At 39.0% G+C, this 17,906-nt stretch overlaps 4 protein-coding genes across 6 annotated transcripts in view; 3 read left to right on the forward strand and 1 right to left on the reverse strand.

Moving 5' to 3' along the window:
* Window positions 1-169: 169 nt before the first annotated feature.
* On the forward strand, window positions 170-3,520 carry LOC149044494 (uncharacterized; the record flags this gene model as incomplete). Its single annotated transcript, XM_089210868.1, has 3 exons — window positions 170-488; window positions 1,212-1,256; window positions 1,673-3,520. Coding segments are annotated over exons 1-3 (1,920 nt in total), but the record flags the coding sequence as incomplete, so codon positions are not given.
* On the forward strand, window positions 3,472-5,556 carry LOC113678915 (uncharacterized). The gene has a single exon (XM_089208515.1). The coding sequence runs from the start codon at window positions 3,521-3,523 to the stop codon at window positions 5,132-5,134; it is 1,614 nt and encodes a 537-aa protein (XP_089064641.1). The 5' UTR covers window positions 3,472-3,520; the 3' UTR covers window positions 5,135-5,556.
* A 635-nt stretch (window positions 5,557-6,191) lies between these two features.
* Window positions 6,192-12,663, forward strand: LOC113666568 (ubiquitin-like-conjugating enzyme ATG3). Its single transcript, XM_089208559.1, has 12 exons — window positions 6,192-6,391; window positions 6,502-6,543; window positions 7,636-7,685; window positions 8,001-8,074; window positions 8,164-8,339; window positions 8,767-8,842; window positions 9,415-9,449; window positions 9,624-9,788; window positions 10,261-10,308; window positions 10,390-10,466; window positions 11,070-11,138; window positions 11,772-12,663. Exons 1-12 carry the CDS (start codon window positions 6,314-6,316, stop codon window positions 11,851-11,853), a joined length of 972 nt encoding a protein of 323 aa, XP_089064685.1. The 5' UTR covers window positions 6,192-6,313; the 3' UTR covers window positions 11,854-12,663.
* Window positions 12,348-17,906, reverse strand: part of LOC113666567 (N-acetylneuraminate lyase) — an 8,335-nt gene continuing 2,776 nt past the window's right edge. For 2 of the 3 annotated variants that reach the window (XM_089208563.1, XM_089208565.1), the window contains 9 exons: window positions 17,383-17,470; window positions 16,865-16,922; window positions 16,710-16,785; window positions 15,920-16,012; window positions 15,601-15,746; window positions 15,099-15,145; window positions 14,476-14,560; window positions 13,532-13,571; window positions 12,348-13,222 (listed from right to left, as the gene is read on the reverse strand). In XM_089208563.1, coding sequence (XP_089064689.1) covers window positions 13,077-13,222; window positions 13,532-13,571; window positions 14,476-14,560; window positions 15,099-15,145; window positions 15,601-15,746; window positions 15,920-16,012; window positions 16,710-16,785; window positions 16,865-16,922; window positions 17,383-17,470 — 779 coding nt within the window. In that variant the 3' untranslated portion in view covers window positions 12,348-13,076. The remainder of the gene's footprint in view (window positions 13,223-13,531; window positions 13,572-14,475; window positions 14,561-15,098; window positions 15,146-15,600; window positions 15,747-15,919; window positions 16,013-16,709; window positions 16,786-16,864; window positions 16,923-17,382; window positions 17,471-17,906) is intronic. The other variant, XM_089208564.1, reaches the window with a different exon arrangement.

Genomic DNA, 17,906 nt, shown 5'->3' on the forward strand with positions numbered 1-17,906 from the left:
AAACTTTGCCGAGAGACAGAACAATAGAAACCCCACCATAAAAGTAAAACACATCGTAACAAATCGGTTTTTTTCGTGCAAATATCGTGAAAATACCGTTTTCCACCAATCAGAGCATCGGAAATTAATAAGATAAGCCAATTAAGGAGACTACTTATGCGCAAGCCCTGCGCCTCGCCCCTTTCCTTCTTAGGCGAACCATTACAATAAGACCGCATGGTGAAACTGTATACCCTGCATAGGATTGAAATTTGCGAAAACCATGGCCACTTTGATAGTACATGCTCGTCTTGTCCAAATGTTCTGAGGGAGGGGTATGACACTACGTTCATGCGGCCCAGGACTACGTCGGATACCACGATTCTAGGAAAGTGCAGTAGATCGTATAGTTTGCGAATTGTCGAAAAGAGTGAGCCTCTTTGCACAACCCGTTTGCTGCTCATTAAAACGAAATTTAAATCATGAGATTTTCTTGCTGTTGTTGCCAGGTATGTAGACAATGTTAGAATTATCGCTTTTCATAGCTGGGTGATTGGTCACTTCTATTTGGTCTTGTAAATCAGGAAAATTTGGAACACGCTTTGGGTCAATCTCAAAGCGGAAGTACTTGTAATGCATCGACTCAAACCGTTTCCCTCGTAAGATGAAATATGTTTACAATTCGTTTCCTTTCTCCTTAAAGTTCATGTGTTGTTGCTCGTCTTGTTCGTCTGGTTCTTGAGGAAGAAACCGTACGTGCCCTTGTAAGTTCGAAAGATTGTTAGAATCTGAAAGAGTTTTATGAACCACGAATTTACATTTGATTGTGAATCTTTCGGTTTAAAATTAGGAATGTTAAGTTGGTTTCTTGTCATAAAGCTAGAGATGAGAGTAGTTGTTGAATATTTGGCCCCATTATCCGAAATTTTCGTGTGACTGTACCTTTGCACTACGCTGTATCGTGTTTCTGTAACTCGATTGCACTCTCTCTCAGACAAACTTCTACTCCCCCTACCCCCCCACCCATAAACCAAAAATTTATCCCAATAAATCATGGAGGTTTCTAGATGGTCGAGTGGTTATCGTAAGCGCGCAACGAGTGCTAGAGAGCCAGATTTTTACTGTCAGCTTTCATTATATAAATTTACCCTTTGCGGAACAAGATTTTTTATCTTTTTTACATTTGTTCATGTTCCTAGCTGCTGATTGAACGGTTTTGTTTTTATTTTCAGGTTAGCGATGAGAAGGAGCCTCTTCTTTCAAACAGAGACAAAAAGGTAAACTATATGTTGAGGAAACTCGAAATTGACGCTTACAACCTCGCTGAATGGGAAACGTTGATATAATTACAAATTCTTCGGGAATGTTGATATTCTGAGGAGATAGTTAGTATATAGATAGGTAGTAGTAGATAGATAGGTAGTTATCTCCCACACAGATCCTTCGTGCGGGTATCCCCTCCATACCTTGTCCACGGAAGGTTCTTGTAAAGGTATTTAGTTTAGGGTACCGTCAATGAACGAAAAAAGGGATTGTGTGACCTATTAATTTTGTGTGACTCTTACCATTTTGGCAGACTTTTCTCCACCTTTTAGATGCATACATTTTTTTTACTTTTTGTTATTGTTTTTGTTGTTGTTTTTTTTTCTGTTAATTTTTTCTTTTGCTTTGTTTTTGTACGTGTATTACTCAGAAATATGATAAGCGATTGGAAAGTCCCGTGAGAAGCTACACACCCTATGGCCAACATGCGCCCCCTGATGGATATTCCGACTTCGATAACCAAAGCATCAGTGGAACAAGTAATCGTGCAGCAGATGTGAATGCCGTACCCGATGTTGAAACCAGACAGAACCGTCGCAAGAAAAGTCCAGAAGCTGGGTCGAGCGCAAGTGGAACAAATTCAGTCGAGCAGGCTGCTAATTTTGGCGAAAAGGGAACCAAGCCTGAGAAGAAAAAAGTAGAGACTAACGACGAGCTAAGCAAAGTTCTCGACTTCAAAAAGTTCGACATTTCCGAGTTGGATTGCATTTTCGCGGATTTTAAAACAACGTTGGATCCATTCGTCCAAAATCGCGAGGACATGGCCAAAGCAGAGGAATCCTTTAAGAAAGCTGTTACCACGCTGGAACAAATCAGTCCGCATGCGCAGTTCAGTGAATATGTGCACGCCCTGAAGACGCGACTCACATCAGAGGGAATCGTAGTCAAGATAAAAGAGGGGGCTCTGGCTATTTACACAGAGGGAAAAAAGACAGTACAAGGAATTCTTGACGCAGTAGCTGCTGTAAATGCCATACTCAAACTGTCGAAGGAATTAAAAGCTATGCCGATGATTATCGCAAGAGGAAGTGACGATGCAGTCGAGAGAGCTGATGGAATGGATCTGCAAGGAATCTTGAAACGAGAGTTTAAGAGCGTGTGGGATTTGGGAAAGATCCCAAGGCTCAAAAAGGCCTTCAGCAACAACGTCCAACAAGTGAGGAGAGCTCCTGACATGGTGCACGATTTCTACAGCCAAGCCAAGAAGATCATCCTTGAAATTTATCATGCTTTTGCCGATGAAGAGGAACAGAAGAAAATTGAAGGGGAGCTGAACGAGGGCGACGACACTTCAAAAGAAAAAGATAAAAGCGAAGGCAATGAGGCGGAAGGAGCAAATGGAGGAAGCACCTCAAAGAAGAAGACTGACAAGAAGGAGGGAAGTAAAGCTGACAAAAGTAAGTCCAACAAGGAAAAGGACAAAGAGGAGTTTCACAAGAAGTTGAAGTTTGATTCAGTGGGTCTTGATGACATTGATAATATGTTTTCTTCCCTCGCAACTGCCATCAATCCGTTCGTGGAAACGCGTGAGAGCCTGCAAGCCGCCAAAGAATCTTTCGAGAATATTGTTAAGAAGATCCTTAACTTTGACGCAAAGAAGGAACTTAAAGAGTACATCAAAGAGTTAAAAAAAGACGCCAAGGAAGGAAACATTACGATCTACATCGATGAAACAGATGGCGAGATTAAAGTGAAATCAATTGAAGGCGTAAAACCGCCCAAGCCTTACCGTGATGCAGTTGAAGCGCTGAAGAACATCAGAACAGCCGGAAGTGAAGCAGTGGAACTTGAGCCAGACGTGCAGCATGGAATAGAAGAGTTCATGCACAGAGTCACTCAAATAAATCCACAGCGTGACTTTCACAGCTTGCTTAAGAAGAAGTCTGATGTATTCGCTCTTCCAGGGAAGATAAAAAGATTCAACGAGAATCGTAAAAAAGCACAAGAGATTCCGGGTATTGTCAAAGAGTTCTGCCTGTATGTGGAGCGCATTCTAACCGACATCCTTGAAGCTTTGACAGGGGAAGAAGACTCAACGACAAAGAAAGAAGAGGGCAGCGGTGAAGAAGGAGATAAAAGTCCGACAGATGAGAATCAACCAAAGAAATACGAGTCGCATCATAAGCCATTGGAAGGTCCCGTGAGAAGCTGCACACCCCATGGCCAAGAAACGCTCCCTGATGGATATTCCGACTTCGATAACCAAAGCGTCAAGGGAATGAAAGGTGATCGTGCACCAGATGAGAATGTCGTACCCGATGTTGAAACCAAACCAAACCGTCGCAAGAAACGTCCAGAAGCTGGGTCGAGCGCAAGTGGAACAAATTCAGTCGAGCAGGCTGCTAATTCTGGCGAAAAGGGAACCAAGCCTGAGAAGAAAAAAGTAGAGACTAAGGACGAGCTAAGCAAAGTTCTCGACTTCAGAAAGTTCGACATTTCCGAGTTGGATTGCATTTTCGCGGATTTTAAAACAACGTTGGATCCATTCGTCCAAAATCGCGAGGACATGGCCAAAGCAGAGGAATCCTTTAAGAAAGCTGTTACCACGCTGGAACAAATCAGTCCGCATGCGCAGTTCAGTGAATATGTGCACGCCCTGAAGACGCGACTCACATCAGAGGGAATCGTAGTCAAGATAAAAGAGGGAGCTCTGGCCATTTACACAGAGGGAAAAAAGACAGTACAAGAAATTCTTGACGCAGTAGCTGCTGTAAATGCCATACTCAAACTGTCGAAGGAATTAAAAGCTATGCCGATGATTATCGCAAGAGGAAGTGACGATGCAGTCGAGAGAGCTGAAGGAATGGATCTGCCAGGAATCTTGAAACGAGAGTTTAAGAGCGTGTGGGATTTGGGAAAGATCCCAAGGCTCATAAAGGCCTTCAGCAACAACGTCCAACAAGTGAGGAGAGCTCCTGACATGGTGCGCGATTTCTACAGCCAAGCCAAGAAGATCATCCTTGAAATTTATCATGCTTTTGCCGATGAAGAGGAACAGAAGAAAATTGAAGGGGAGCTGAACGAGGGCGACGACACTTCAAAAGAAAAAGATAAAAGCGAAAGCAATGAGGCGGAAGAAGCAAATGGAGGAAGCACCTCAAAGAAGAAGACTGACAAGAAGGAAGGAAGTAAAGCTGACAAAAGTAAGTCCAACAAGGAAAAGGACAAAGAGGAGTTTCACAAGAAGTTGAAGTTTGATTCAGTGGGTCTTGATGACATTGATAATATGTTTTCTTCCCTCGCAACTGCCATCAATCCGTTCGTGGAAACGCGTGAGAGCCTGCAAGCCGCCAAAGAATCTTTCGAGAATATTGTTAAGAAGATCCTTAACTTTGACGCAAAGAAGGAACTTAAAGAGTACATCAAAGAGTTAAAAAAAGACGCCAAGGAAGGAAACATTACGATCTACATCGATGAAACAGATGGCGAGATTAAAGTGAAATCAATTGAAGGCGTAAAACCGCCCAAGCCTTACCGTGATGCAGTTGAAGCGCTGAAGAACATCAGAACAGCCGGAAGTGAAGCAGTGGAACTTGAGCCAGACGTGCAGCATGGAATAGAAGAGTTCATGCACAGAATCACTCAAATCAATCCACAGCGTGACTTTCACAGCTTGCTTAAGAAGAAGTCTGATGTATTCGCTCTTCCAGAGAAGACAAAAAGATTCAACGAGAATCGTAAAAAAGCACAAGAGATTCCGGGTATTGTCAAAGAGTTCTGCCTGTATGTCGAGCGCATTCTAACCGACATCCTTGAAGCTTTGACAGGGGAAGAGGACTCAGCGACAAAGAAAGAAGAGGGCAGCGGTGAAGAAGGAGATGGTCAGAAATGAGGCGAGGGACGAAATCAGTTATCCAAAGAGTGATCCATGCAAATTAGACTGGAGTAGCTAAAAGAAATGAGACAGATGAACAAAGAATCAAGTGTTATCATGAAGCTAAAGACCACTTAGTATCTTGGAGAGAATAGAGCAGAAATAGGTCGTTGTCGAGAAAAAATAAGGCTTCTTATTCAAAAAAATATGTTGACTGGTGGTATATCATTTCATGTTCGAAACATAACATTGGTCGATCTTGATTTGGATTGCTCATTTTTCTTTCTTGGAGGCATCCTAAAGTTGTAATTTCCCCCCGTATTTATTTAATAAGTTTTTTCTTCATTAACTTTCGTGTTTAGAAGCCAAATTTATTTCCTTGTATTGATTACTAGAAATTTGAATTGACTAAAGGGTTACAATATGTGTATCATGGGTTACAATGTGTGTATCATTACTTTTTACTTCGGACGTTATCCCTTCCCGTTAGAATTTCAGCAATGAAATATCAAATGGGTATTTTGTGTTTCGCTCGTCAACAACTTGTTACGCTTTGGTACGCGATTGGATTAAACACAGTCATGCGACTGAATACTACGCTGAAGCAGGAGTTACAGTTTGCCTAACCTGCCGGGTAACTGTAACTCAGTGAAATGTTTCACAACTGCTTGGCCGTGGATGTCTGGGTACGAGAGTTCAGTTAGTCACACCCAAGTATAAAGGATGAACCGTCAATTCTTGGCGCGAGAGAAGGACTTGTTCATTTCCACCCCACTATTTTCAGATCGTAAACAAATAGTTACGACTTTCGCCTAGAAATTGTAAGGGAGTTAAAATCCTAGGATGAGCTCTGTATATGAAAACAACGCTAATGTTTTCTTTTCATTTATTGCCCCGGGCTTAGTGGTTGAAGATTTCGTCAAATTTAACTAAAAGTCTAAAAACAATCAATGGAGCCAAAAGTTATGAACACACTATTACTTTAACGGAGTATCCGCCATCACCTTGCGTGACATAATACGTAACTTGCGTGATGCTCAGACAGCAGTGACAACATTCAGCGGAGTTGCGTATGAGCATATGTACTGTTGTGTCTTTGCTCGTTGCAGTTACGAACTCGAGGTAGGGCACTAATTCAAAGCTTTCCTTTCGAGTTCCTAGGCGGTAAAATCGATACAGTTTTCAACAGATCCCATCATGGCGATGCAGGACGTTATAAATAAGGTTAAGGGGACAGCTCTTGGAGTTGCGGAGTACTTGACGCCTGTTTTGAAGGTGCGTTACAAAATTTTCTACTTAATCGAAAATCCAGCTGTGCAATTTTGTTTTTTTTTCGCTTATTTTCAATCAATTTAGAGAATTAACCATCTTTTCTGTCAATATAGGAGTCAAAGTTTCAAGAAACGGGCGTTATTACTCCGGAAGAAGTACGTATGTAGGTTTTTTAGTTGCGTAATCCATGTAAATATAGTGGAATTTGTACTCCACAAGCGATCGTTTAATCCATTTGCACTTAGATTTGAGCTTCCAAATGTTATAGTAAAGTTCGGATATAGCGCGCGCTGTCATTGGTTGAAACAGCGCGCTATATGAGAGTAAAGAACATAGAGCAAGAGCGCTAAAGCTGTCATGCCAACTGCCAAATTGTACTATATATGTCCGACCATTTCCCGGACTTCTCTCTAGCTTTTTTTTCACTCATTGAAAGTGAAATTTCGGAACAAACGAGCCGGCAAACCACACTAAAGTTGAAAGATATTGTGAAACTCAACAAGTGTGGAGGAACACTCGACTACATCTCGTGTTTCTACCTACACTTCTTTCATGCTCTAGCCGCTTCCTGCGTGCTTTACAATAGAACAGAGGACAGTCAAGGCTTCTCCGTTAGTAAAATAGACTAACCAATTTTTATTACATGACCGAACAATGTCTTTCACTTTTGAGTGCTTAGAGTGATGCTTATACGAAGGAAACCAAAACAACAATTAATTGTCTACTGTAGATCTCAATCAATCATTAATGAAGAAAACAATTACAAAAAAAGATAGTTTACCTTTGAGAGGAACGCTTTGTTTTAGGACAGTGTGGGATGATGTGGATATCTTCTTTTCAAAGTTATCGCCATGTAAAGATATGCACATGTAACTTCTCCCCAAAATATCCATATATTATCTAGCAAAAAAGTCCATGAGGATAATCAAACTTATCAGGTAGAAGTTGTTGTCTTGATCTAACACCAAATTCTCATCACTTATTCACAAGGAAATGTGAAGTAGTTTAAGGGGAGAATTAATAACCAGATCTTGGCAGTTAGAAAGATTAAAGGGGCCACAATGTGAAATCCAAGCTTGTCCACAAGCTACAGACTGCAATAGGAGGTCTTCTAAGCAGCAGTAGACTGCCAATAACTAGCTTTTAATAAAACCCTTGGTTCAAACCATTTACTGTATCATTATTAGTGATACAAGTAATTCAATTTGTTGCATATCTACTTATTTTTTTTTATGTGTGATTTACAGTTTGTGGCAGCAGGAGACCACTTAGTACATCACTGTCCAACATGGAAATGGTTTGTGTCTGTCTTGTTTCGTGGAGATTATATGATCTACAGAGGTTTTTCTCTTTCACTCCAAGGAGTGACACAGAAGTTAGTTCTCTCAACAATATCAATGTAATATCTGGCAAACAGTTGATGAAAATATAGACAAATATCAATTGATAAGAGATGCTGTTGAGATCAACATCCAGTTGACTGGACTGTAGCAACTGTTCGAAAGGCTGATGCAGAATCAGCAACCTGTTCAATCTCCTATTGTTATTAAGTAAATTTCTCTGGCAAGATTATGATTTATATTCCAAATTGATTCTGTCTTTTCTTTCCTAGGGATTCAGGACCTGATGATACTAAAATAAAGAACTATCTTCCAAAAGACAAGCAGTTTTTGTATACAAAGAATGGTAAGCATGTTTTCCAATATTTGTAAAATCAGTACACCTTGCTTACATTCCATGAGTCATTCTTTATTTCTGAAATGATTTGCCTTTAGTTCCTTGCTACAAGCGATGCAAGGAAATGGAACACCAAGAGGAAAATGAAGCAATTGTCGAACCAGACGAAGATGGAGGCTGGGTAGACACCCACCATCACCTCGATCCAAGTGGGGAGCAAGCTGTCACTGGTACTCAGGAGTCGTTTGCAGAGATGACACTTGAATCTGACAAGGCAAGTGTTAATTTATGAAGGAAGTTACTTTCTAAAGAAACTTTGGTGCTACTACATTGTTGGGAGGTATAACATGATAACTTGGTTTTCTCAGTTGGGTTGATGTTGAATAAAATAAGCAATAAATTGGTCACTGTAGGTTTTCTAAAGCTGCCTTTTCAAGCATTAGCCCTTTGTTGGAGAAAAGAGCAAACGGTTTGCAACAAGTTAATGAAGGGCTTAGTGTTTGCTCTGACAAAGGGCAGCCTCTTGAAGCATCAGCTCTAGCAACTCTATGTGGCCAACGTTCATTATCAACTCAGTTGATAAAACCAATGAAATTATATGCTAATCAGTTTGTGCTGATGGCATGCTAAGGGTGCACTTACAGGAGTGATGAGAAACCATGACCCATTAAAAGCAGTAACAACAGCAAATTGTCTTTTAGGGCACAAAAGATGTAACACCAGTAGATAATGATGATGATGAAGAAGATGACGATGAGGAGGCAGTGGATATGGAAGGTAAGTGTAATTGTACTGATCATTTTGTTCAGACTTGCAACATTATGAAACTACAGATGGTACCATTTAACCCTTTAAATCCTAGAAGTGATGAACATGAAACTTCTCCCCATAATATCCGTACATTATTCAGCAAACAGGTAATGAAAATATTCGAACTTATCTGGTAGAAGCTGCTATCTTGATCTAGCACCAAGTTCTTATAACTAATTGACAAGGAAATGTGTAGCAGCCACAGGGGAGAATTAGCAATCAGATTTTGGGAGTTAAAGGGTTATTAAAAAGATATTAAGTGCATTGACAGAACTGAAAATAATTTAATTCTGTCCAGTTCATAGTTACATCACCTTTTCAATTTATACTTTGAAAATGATACACTACTAGTCAGTTTCATTACAACTACTATGCAGTACTACTTGTAATACTGCTTCACCAGCAATGATACAAATGATTTATTCCCCATTTCCTTTTTTTCATGCAGACCTCAATTTTTCAAATGTTAAATACCTGTCACTTCATTGCTGTTACTGTACATTTCATCACTGAAAAATGTTTCTGTTTCAAATTTTTAGCTTTTGAAGAAAGTGGAATGCTTGAAAGTGATGAGGTACTGTATATTCCATGGCAAAAAAGTGCAAACGATGAACATTCAGGATGAGTAGCAATATATGTCAGTTGTAGTTAATCACCCCATGCTTCAGAAACAAGGACATGATCCAGTAATAAAGCAAGTCACTAGGCCTGTTGCTTTTTCCAAAAACTTTACCTTGTCTTTTTGCAGGCTACCTTGTCAATTAAACCAACTTCTAAGGCTGAGTCAGGGGCGGAGGGTGCCACAGATGCAAATGCCTCTGGTGGAATTCTACAAACAAGAACTTATGACATGTACATTACATATGACAAATATTATCAGACGCCACGACTGTGGCTGTTTGGTTACAATGAGGTAAGAGTCTGTTGAATCTCATTACCTTGAGAGTGACTGAAATCCCAGAATTGCAGGCAGATCTGAAAAGAAATAAAACATTCTTCTGTACTCTTTTGTCATGAGAGCCAAGACTTTGGTATCTGTATCTACTGTGCCTCTCCATTATGACATAGGTCAGTGTGTAAAACTCCATGCCACAGAGTGCCAAGATTTCTGATGTACATATTCATTTAGAACTAACCATATGAATTTTAATGCTACATGTATAAAGGTTTTGCCTTTCAACTGACCTGGAAAAAAACAGAATACTTTATTCTTTGTAGGGATTAGCTCAAATTGTTAACAAAAAGGGTCACTGCATATCAATTTTTCCAGTTTTTTAAAGGTCTGGTACAGGTATTGGGAGTATAATGCGACCAGCCAGTCCATAATTTTTGGAATGAGCACTATTGAGACAATCATGTAGCTTTTTGGATGTTTTATTTTACAGAACCGAGAACCCCTTGCAGTAGAAGAGATGTATGAGGATATGAGTCAGGTAAAGCTTTGGCAGTTTTCAGAGTAGAGTTTTGTTGGTTGATAATTGCATCATGAACATAATGTGTGCTCTGAATTGTAGGACCATGCAAAAAAAACAGTGACATTGGAGGCTCATCCTCATTTGCCAATGACCATGGCATCTGTTCATCCTTGTAGGTGAGTTGCTACAACTGTCTTCTTACACCTAATCCTTACCTTGATTCTCCCAAATACTTTGCACTTTCTCTATATCAATTTGTTGCTCATCTCTTTCTGCTGTACACACAATCTGATAAAAATCTGAATTTTAAGGATGGGATACCCTGAAAATGGATACTTGGTATCAACTGCTGTCAACTTCAGTCTCCTTTGCATTTTCACTTTCGTTCACTAACATAACGTTCTTCCTAAAACTTATTAAGTTATAGAATGTATATAATGAGGTGTAGATAGTTAATGGTCACTCCTAAAAACGGCAGGCAGACACCTATCCAAAATGGACACTAATACCTTAGTGCAAGTGCTGAATTTTGGAGAAAGGTCTCTTACAATCAGAAATTTCTGCCTTGAGAGACCCACTTTAAGTTTGTTAATACTTCAAAGAACAAAGCATAACGATCTTTTAGTAGATCATATGTAAACCACCTAACCTAGAGTCCAATTCGAAATTGCTGTATTAAAAATACATCGCCGCGTTATTTTAGTTCACTAAGCCAAAAAAAAGGACACTGTGGTTGGTGCAAATCCGTAGTCACGGGTTTTTTTTTTCCAACTCATTAGACATGCTGACGTAATGAAGAAGATCATACAGACAGTCGCTGATGGCGGAGGAGAGCTTGGAGTTCATATGTATCCTTTGAATGTCACGGTAATGCGCGTGATTCCGTGGAATTAAAAGCGTTATCACGCGTTTCTTAGTACGTGATCACACAAGATGGTATGATCCAAACCAAGCTCATACATGTTCTAAACTAGGCAAAATGAGCACACAGAAGCAAAGAGATGGACTTTTTCTATGCCACTTTTTTTATTTGTGGCTATTACTTTTGTAGTGGTGAGAGAGACATAAGTTTATGACCAATCATCTAGCATTATTCATGTAACGTGACTTTCTTAGACCAATCCGAGATTAGAACAATCATATTTGTAACTGAGCTGAAATTTTCTCAAGTGAAAAGGTGATAGAGATGTGAGACAGATCAAAACACAGGGAAAGATGATTTTTCGTCTTGTCACGAGCGTGGGACAAAGAAAAATTCTTAATCCTAATGAGGAATCGAACCTCAGACCTTCGCATTCCGCGCTCTGATGCTCTACCACTGAGTCACTGAGTCACAGAGACATGTTTTTCAAACATCCGTGATCTGTTCAAAGAAACAAAATTCGTCCTGCAAACTCAGTCAGCCTTGTCTTTGGAATGAGTTGAAGACACGAGAAGAAGCCCTATTTAGATTTTCCGTTTTCCTTGACTTTTTTCCCCAGGTATCTACTCATCTTTCTCAAATTTGTCCAGGCTGTGATACCCACAATAGAGTACGACTATACGAGACACTTCACCATGTGATCTTGAACCAAATCAACTGAATTGAACCTTTTAACCCTTTAAACCCTATGAGAGATCAGCATCTATTTTCTCCTAACAATAACACTGCTGAATCATTCATTAAGATCATGAGAAAAAAGGAAATGATCACCAACTAAAGAAATTTTGATTTTTAAACAAATTCTCCTTGTCAGTACCAAACGAAATGCACAGAGGAGAGTTGGGAGAATATAAATACTGATGTTAGGGTGTAAAGGGTTGAACTCCTTTGAGTAACCAAGACAAAATTACTCCTTAGATGACACTGAAGAAAAATATCAATCAGGGGATCATTAGTTGATTTCATACCAAATTCTCCAAACTAACACCATAAGAACTGTATGGCAGACAGTAAGGAGAATTACTAATGAAGTATTAAGAGTGAAAGGGTTAAGATTCCTGAAGTAGAGCATATTTTCAATAGCTTTGGTAGAGGTTTCGTGGCAGTAAAGAAATAATTATGAAATATTGCCTCGTTTACAAAAATTAGTTTTATTATTGATTCCTCTTAATGTGCGTTTTGCTTTCCATTGTAGGAAAGATTACACGAAAGTATTTTATAAAGCAAAAAGTAAAAAAATAGTGTACTTGTTACAAGAACTTCAACTCCTGAAGGTTACAAGCTAATGTTCGTAAATTAGTATGAACAAAATCTGTTGGAGCAGTGAAACATGAATAAGCCTCTTTTGAATAGTTGCATGCAAGAATAGGTCCTATTTAAAAACTGAGATATAATCAGACACACAGGTTCCGAAGAAGGTCACATATTTTGAAATAAAAGTTATAGAAATATTACAGTTGTTGTCTTGTGTTCTAACTTCGTTTGTTATACATATAATTTATGCAAGATCATAGGAAAATAATGTGAATTTAAGTATCTTAAATTAGAATATCTCTCAGTGACTGGTCAATTTTGCGGGCTTTATTTCACTGTGCAGCCCATTAAATATAAAATAATTTTTTGAATTAACTCTTCCCCCTCTATTTGAACCCAGAGATATAAAAAAATATATGTCTTCCCTCGTTTTCTCGATTCGTAATTTAAGTTACGGAACCTTTTTTTTTTTTCCAGCAGAAAAAATTCAGTCCGTAAGTTAATTATAATCGTGAAAACGGACCTCGAACTCGGTTAGTAAAACTGATATTGATAAAGATGGTAATTAAAATAGTAATAGAGATGGTTAAATGGAGGGCTATTCTTTCTTCTAACGCCAAGTAAAGAATCCAATATTTCCCAGTTCGTCCCTTAATTGTGCTTCTTGGCTCTCACTCAGAGAGAGGGGTGAACGAGCAGGCCCTAGGTCTAAGCCAAGGAATCTCATTATGGCTTTGCCGACGCCAGCATGGCCTCCTGGGAACGTAAACAGACCACGATTAACAATTACCTTCTACTTACAACCACATTACGTGGAGAAAGTATTTCTCTTGGCTACTTAACCCTTTCACCCCCTACGAGTCCCTGGTATCTAATTTCTCCTCACAATATCACCCCTAAATCACATACTGAGGTTAGGAGAATGATGGAAATGATCACTAACAAAAGAAGCTCTCGATTGTTCATCAAATTTTCCTTATCAGCAGCTTTGGAAATGTTTAGAGAAAAGTAATGAGAATATACATACTGAAATTAGAGTGTAAATGGTTGAGAGGAAACACTTACCGTACTTACAGTATAACTTCATCATTGCTTGAGACCGATACTAGACGTAAAAAGGTAAAAAAGATCAGTCTCCAGGTATTATTGTTGGAGGGGGTAGATCCGTTGACATACATATTTTTAGACCTAAAACCTAACTAAACTAAGAAATATTTCAACATGCAACATGCAATCCTGTCGTGGCAAGAATTCTGGATACTGGGACGTCCTCAATATCCACACCGATGTACAATCGCTATTTTTCATTCCACGTTTCCAGCCAATTCAAGGATGACCTTGTTTTTTTATACTTTTAGCCTTGTTTTTTTATACTTTAAGTCAATCTAATGGTGATTAGTAAGTAACTTCTACATACAGTGGAGCAATTTTCAATTGCGATTCGAACGTTGCCGGGATTGTACAATTAGTTTTACTTTACTTCGCACTGAGCTCCCACTGCTCTCCCAACTAATCAGATCAGTGTTAGACTAAAATCAACTGCGACTTGGTAAATTGCAAAAAGCGCGGGAAAACGCGAGCGAAAACGCGCTTGATTTAAGTTCGAGTTCTCATTGGCTCCTTGTAAATATTATTCTTTGCTGTGATTGGCTGTTGAGATAGCTTACTCTTACGACAACCTATCAACAAGCCATCTATCAGGCAAGCAAGTAACGAATTCGCTCTGACAAAGGGCTGACGCTCTAAACGTTAGCTTTAAAACTTTTAACGGTGGCCAATTTATGTTATAAACTCAATTGATAATACCAAATTACCCTGTTATACTATCCCGCCGACGCAGCCCCACAGTTTCTTTAGAAATTTACCCTCTTTATCAAGGAAGCAGCTGGGAGAATTACTTATCAGATTTAAGGGGTTTTGGATTAAACGCTGGCTCAACAAGGTCGGAAAGTTGTAGTCGAGTCTCGAAATCTACATGGAAATACGGGAACGATATGAAGAGAACCGACCTGCTCCGATCTCGCTGTTTCCATATCGCCTTTGTCAAAAGCATCCATGATCCGAAAGTGGAGCTTGCCGGCAAAGTTATACGTTCTAATGCAAAATAAGAAATTACACGACGTTTGTGAACAAATTTGTACACCAAATTCCTCAAGATTTTCATGAGTCTCCCAGAATTGTATTTTTTTGGTCGTAGACCAGAAAAATGTTTCCTCCAAGAGTAATTTCCGTTGCACTCCATTTTTCCTTCGGTAGTGCCTTGTTAGTTTGCTGTTAGTTATACCCTAGTTCCTGATTTCCTTGCAGTTAGGTTTACTCTGGATTGCTCGCAATTAACCTGCAGACCACTTTCTTGAAAGACAAATAATTTATAGTTAAGTTCACATGGCAACCAGGTGGACAATCAGACATGGCTTGATGTTACTCTGGTTTAAAGATTTAATGAATGCAACCGAGAAGTTACAATTCATAGACCCAATGAATTGTAACTGCTCGGTTGCATTCATTAAATCTTTAAATTAGAGTAACATCAAACCATGTCTGAGAGAAAAAAATTGTCCTTCATTTTCAACCAAATACCTATTACGCGAAAGATAAACGAAGGAAAGAGATTTTATAAACGTTTCCTTACCCTCCAACGGAAGCACAAGCTCCCATGGCTAAGGCACTTATAAGAATCTAGAAATAAAAATAAAATCAAATATGACCATTACTTAGTCCAGGAGCTTTACCCTTCAACTCCTAACTGTGACTGGCTTCTAAGTCTGCCTTTAACCCTTTAACTCCCAAGATCTCACTAGTAATTCTCCATACTGTCTGCCATACAGTTCTTGTGATGTTAGTTTGGAGAATTTGGTATTGGATCAAACTTATGATCCAATAATTGATATTTTTCTTTATTCTCATTACTTGTCTGCTTGACATTGTATTTATATTGTCAGGAGAAATTCTGTCTTGGTCACTCACGGGAACTAAAGGGTTAGTCGAATGTAAAGGAAATGATCGTGAATTTTAGACGCTCCAGATTCTCCTTCTCAGTAACAAGGGAATCGTAAAAAGAATCTGTATATCGATTTTAGGGAGTAAAGGGTTAAAAGACACTTTCTCTTTGAACAGTTCAACAGTTAAATCACCTCATCACCACCAAACATAATCGAAAATCTTTGATCTTCGAGGATGAGACAGCGGCCCAGGTCAAACATATCACCACTTGTGAACTTCACACCCGCTAAGGTCGGAATCTTGGGAATGGCAGCTTTTAGAAAATCTTCCATCAGAACTATGACAACAAAATGAATTCAGTTTAGACGTTTGATAACTGGTGGGTTACGTTCGTTCGTTCGTTTCGTCGTTCGTTCGTCTCGTCGTTCGTTCGTCTCGTTGTTCGTTCGTTCGTTCGTTTCGTCGCTCGTTCGTCTCGTCGTTCGCTTTCATGTTATCTCTAATACATACATGGAATATGTGTCCAAGCTGGTATATGATAATAAAATAGTGGTGTATTTGGTGCACAATCTGCTACAAGACGAACATACTCTACTAGATCATCTGAAACAAGAACAGAATATTGCAGAATTATATTAATTTACTCTGCTGTATTAGTCATCACTGGCTTTAAAATTCAGAGTAACTGTTCTGTTCTTAAATCACCGTTCAAAAGACGCAAAAAACCAAAAGTATTGTAGTTCACGTGCCAAGGGCGTGGCCCTTGCTCGCTTCACTTATTGTTGGTACACTCCAGGGGCACTCACGTCACCCACCACTTGCGTTCACATAACTACAGGCAGCACAAGCTAACACAATGAACCTTCGTACATGAAATAACATGTTCATGTTGAACAATAATTAAAAAATAAGGATTTATTCTCCCCTCCATGTTTGTTCCTTAAAAAAATCTTGTGACTTTTTTAGGCTGGTGAGCAGGCATTTAGTTCATTTTAAGCTCCCTGCAAATTCTCATGCATAATTCAAAAGACAAAGACAGAAATGAGGTAAGTATCACTTTTAGGCCGATCAAGAGTACAATCCAAAATGTATTAATGCCTGATAAAATTTTTCCCGTGCTGAGCTTTTTCTCCATTTTCGCGCCTTGCGTTGAAGAGATCTAGATAAACTGATTTAAACTTGGCTTGCAGAAAAATTGTGACAAGGAACACCACAATTCTTTAAATAAATTATGGAAGCTATAGATTTGGAAAATATTGATAGCGACGCGAAATATTTACGGTAAAATTAAGACACGCACCTGCAGACTTGGGGGTGAAGAAACTCGTGGCCATCAGAGCGATTGCTGGCGCTCTGTTGTTTTCAGAATGTCTCGCCTATAAAGAGATCTACAAAAATCAATTCTAAGTCTTTATGAGTAAACCTAACATGTCCCAAGCAACAAATGCCGCCTACCAGTTCTTGTGAGTCTTTTAAGTTTGAGGTTCCAACATGTATTATTATGTGTTCAAATCTGGAAAGAAGGAATTGCCTCTGTTCATTGACAAATTGAAACTCAGTTATATTATTTATGCAGAGATGCAGCATATGCTACAGATCAAATTTTAGATGATCTCCTCAGTCAGGGTTAGCAAGAGGGAGGGTTGCAAGGGAAGAGAAATGTTTTGAAGTGCCCACGAACCACTGACAGCCTGGAAAACAATGCTAAAATGTCCCTTGTCATGCTTATACTGATTTATAGATAGAATGGTATGTAGTCACATGGAACCTTTTAGACTGTTCAGCATATCTATAAGAGTGGAGCTCATATGCCAAGCTGTTATAATTGTTGATATTTTTTGATTAGTTATAAAAAAGGTGGGTGAAGGAAACAGCAAGTGACTATACTACATGGAGTGTGCATTGATGTTTTTTTTTAATTCTAAGCAGCATTGAAATGTATTTAATTCTCTATTAAAACATCACTGATTCACCTGTCTTTTCCTACTTCAATCCACTTCTCAGCAAGTCTCTTTCTCTCTTCCACTGTCAATAAAGTGCTTTCCCCAGTTGTCCCAGCAACTTAAGACAACAAGACAGTTTGACAATTAACAATATCACTAAATAAATGCATGTTTGCACAAACAAATGGTGAAATTAGACCTGGATCAATGAAAATGATTTATTAAATTATAAATGCAAATCATTACCATACCCCGTTCACAAGAGATGTAGTTTAAACACAAGAGGGCTGTCACAAACCCACCCCATAGATCACCCAAGCAAAACAGTCATCTTACCCTGCTTACCCTGGGAGAGGATGTGTTGATGATATGGTTCAAACATTTCAGATTTAACCCTTGACTCCCATGAATGACCAAGACAGAATTTCTCCTTACTATATCAATACAATATCAACCAGACATTAAGTGTTGAGAATAAAGAAAAGTATCAATTTGTGGATAATTAGTTGATCTAACACCAAATTCTCTGAAGTTACATTATCACAATTTTATGG

This window comes from Pocillopora damicornis, chromosome 6, assembly GCF_964200805.1.
Source record: "Pocillopora damicornis chromosome 6, jaPocDami1.2, whole genome shotgun sequence".
Lineage (NCBI taxonomy): Eukaryota > Metazoa > Cnidaria > Anthozoa > Scleractinia > Pocilloporidae > Pocillopora > Pocillopora damicornis.

Coding starts and splice junctions, on each gene's coding strand:
- LOC113678915 (XM_089208515.1), top strand. CDS start 3,521: ATGAAAGGTGATCGTGCACCAGATGAGAATGTCGTACCCGATGTTGAA.
- LOC113666568 (XM_089208559.1), top strand. CDS start 6,314: ATGGCGATGCAGGACGTTATAAATAAGGTTAAGGGGACAGCTCTTGGA. Junction 9,789..10,260: donor GGCTGTTTGGTTACAATGAG/GTAAGAGTCTGT, acceptor TTTATTTTACAG/AACCGAGAACCCCTTGCAGT. Junction 10,467..11,069: donor GCATCTGTTCATCCTTGTAG/GTGAGTTGCTAC, acceptor CCAACTCATTAG/ACATGCTGACGTAATGAAGA.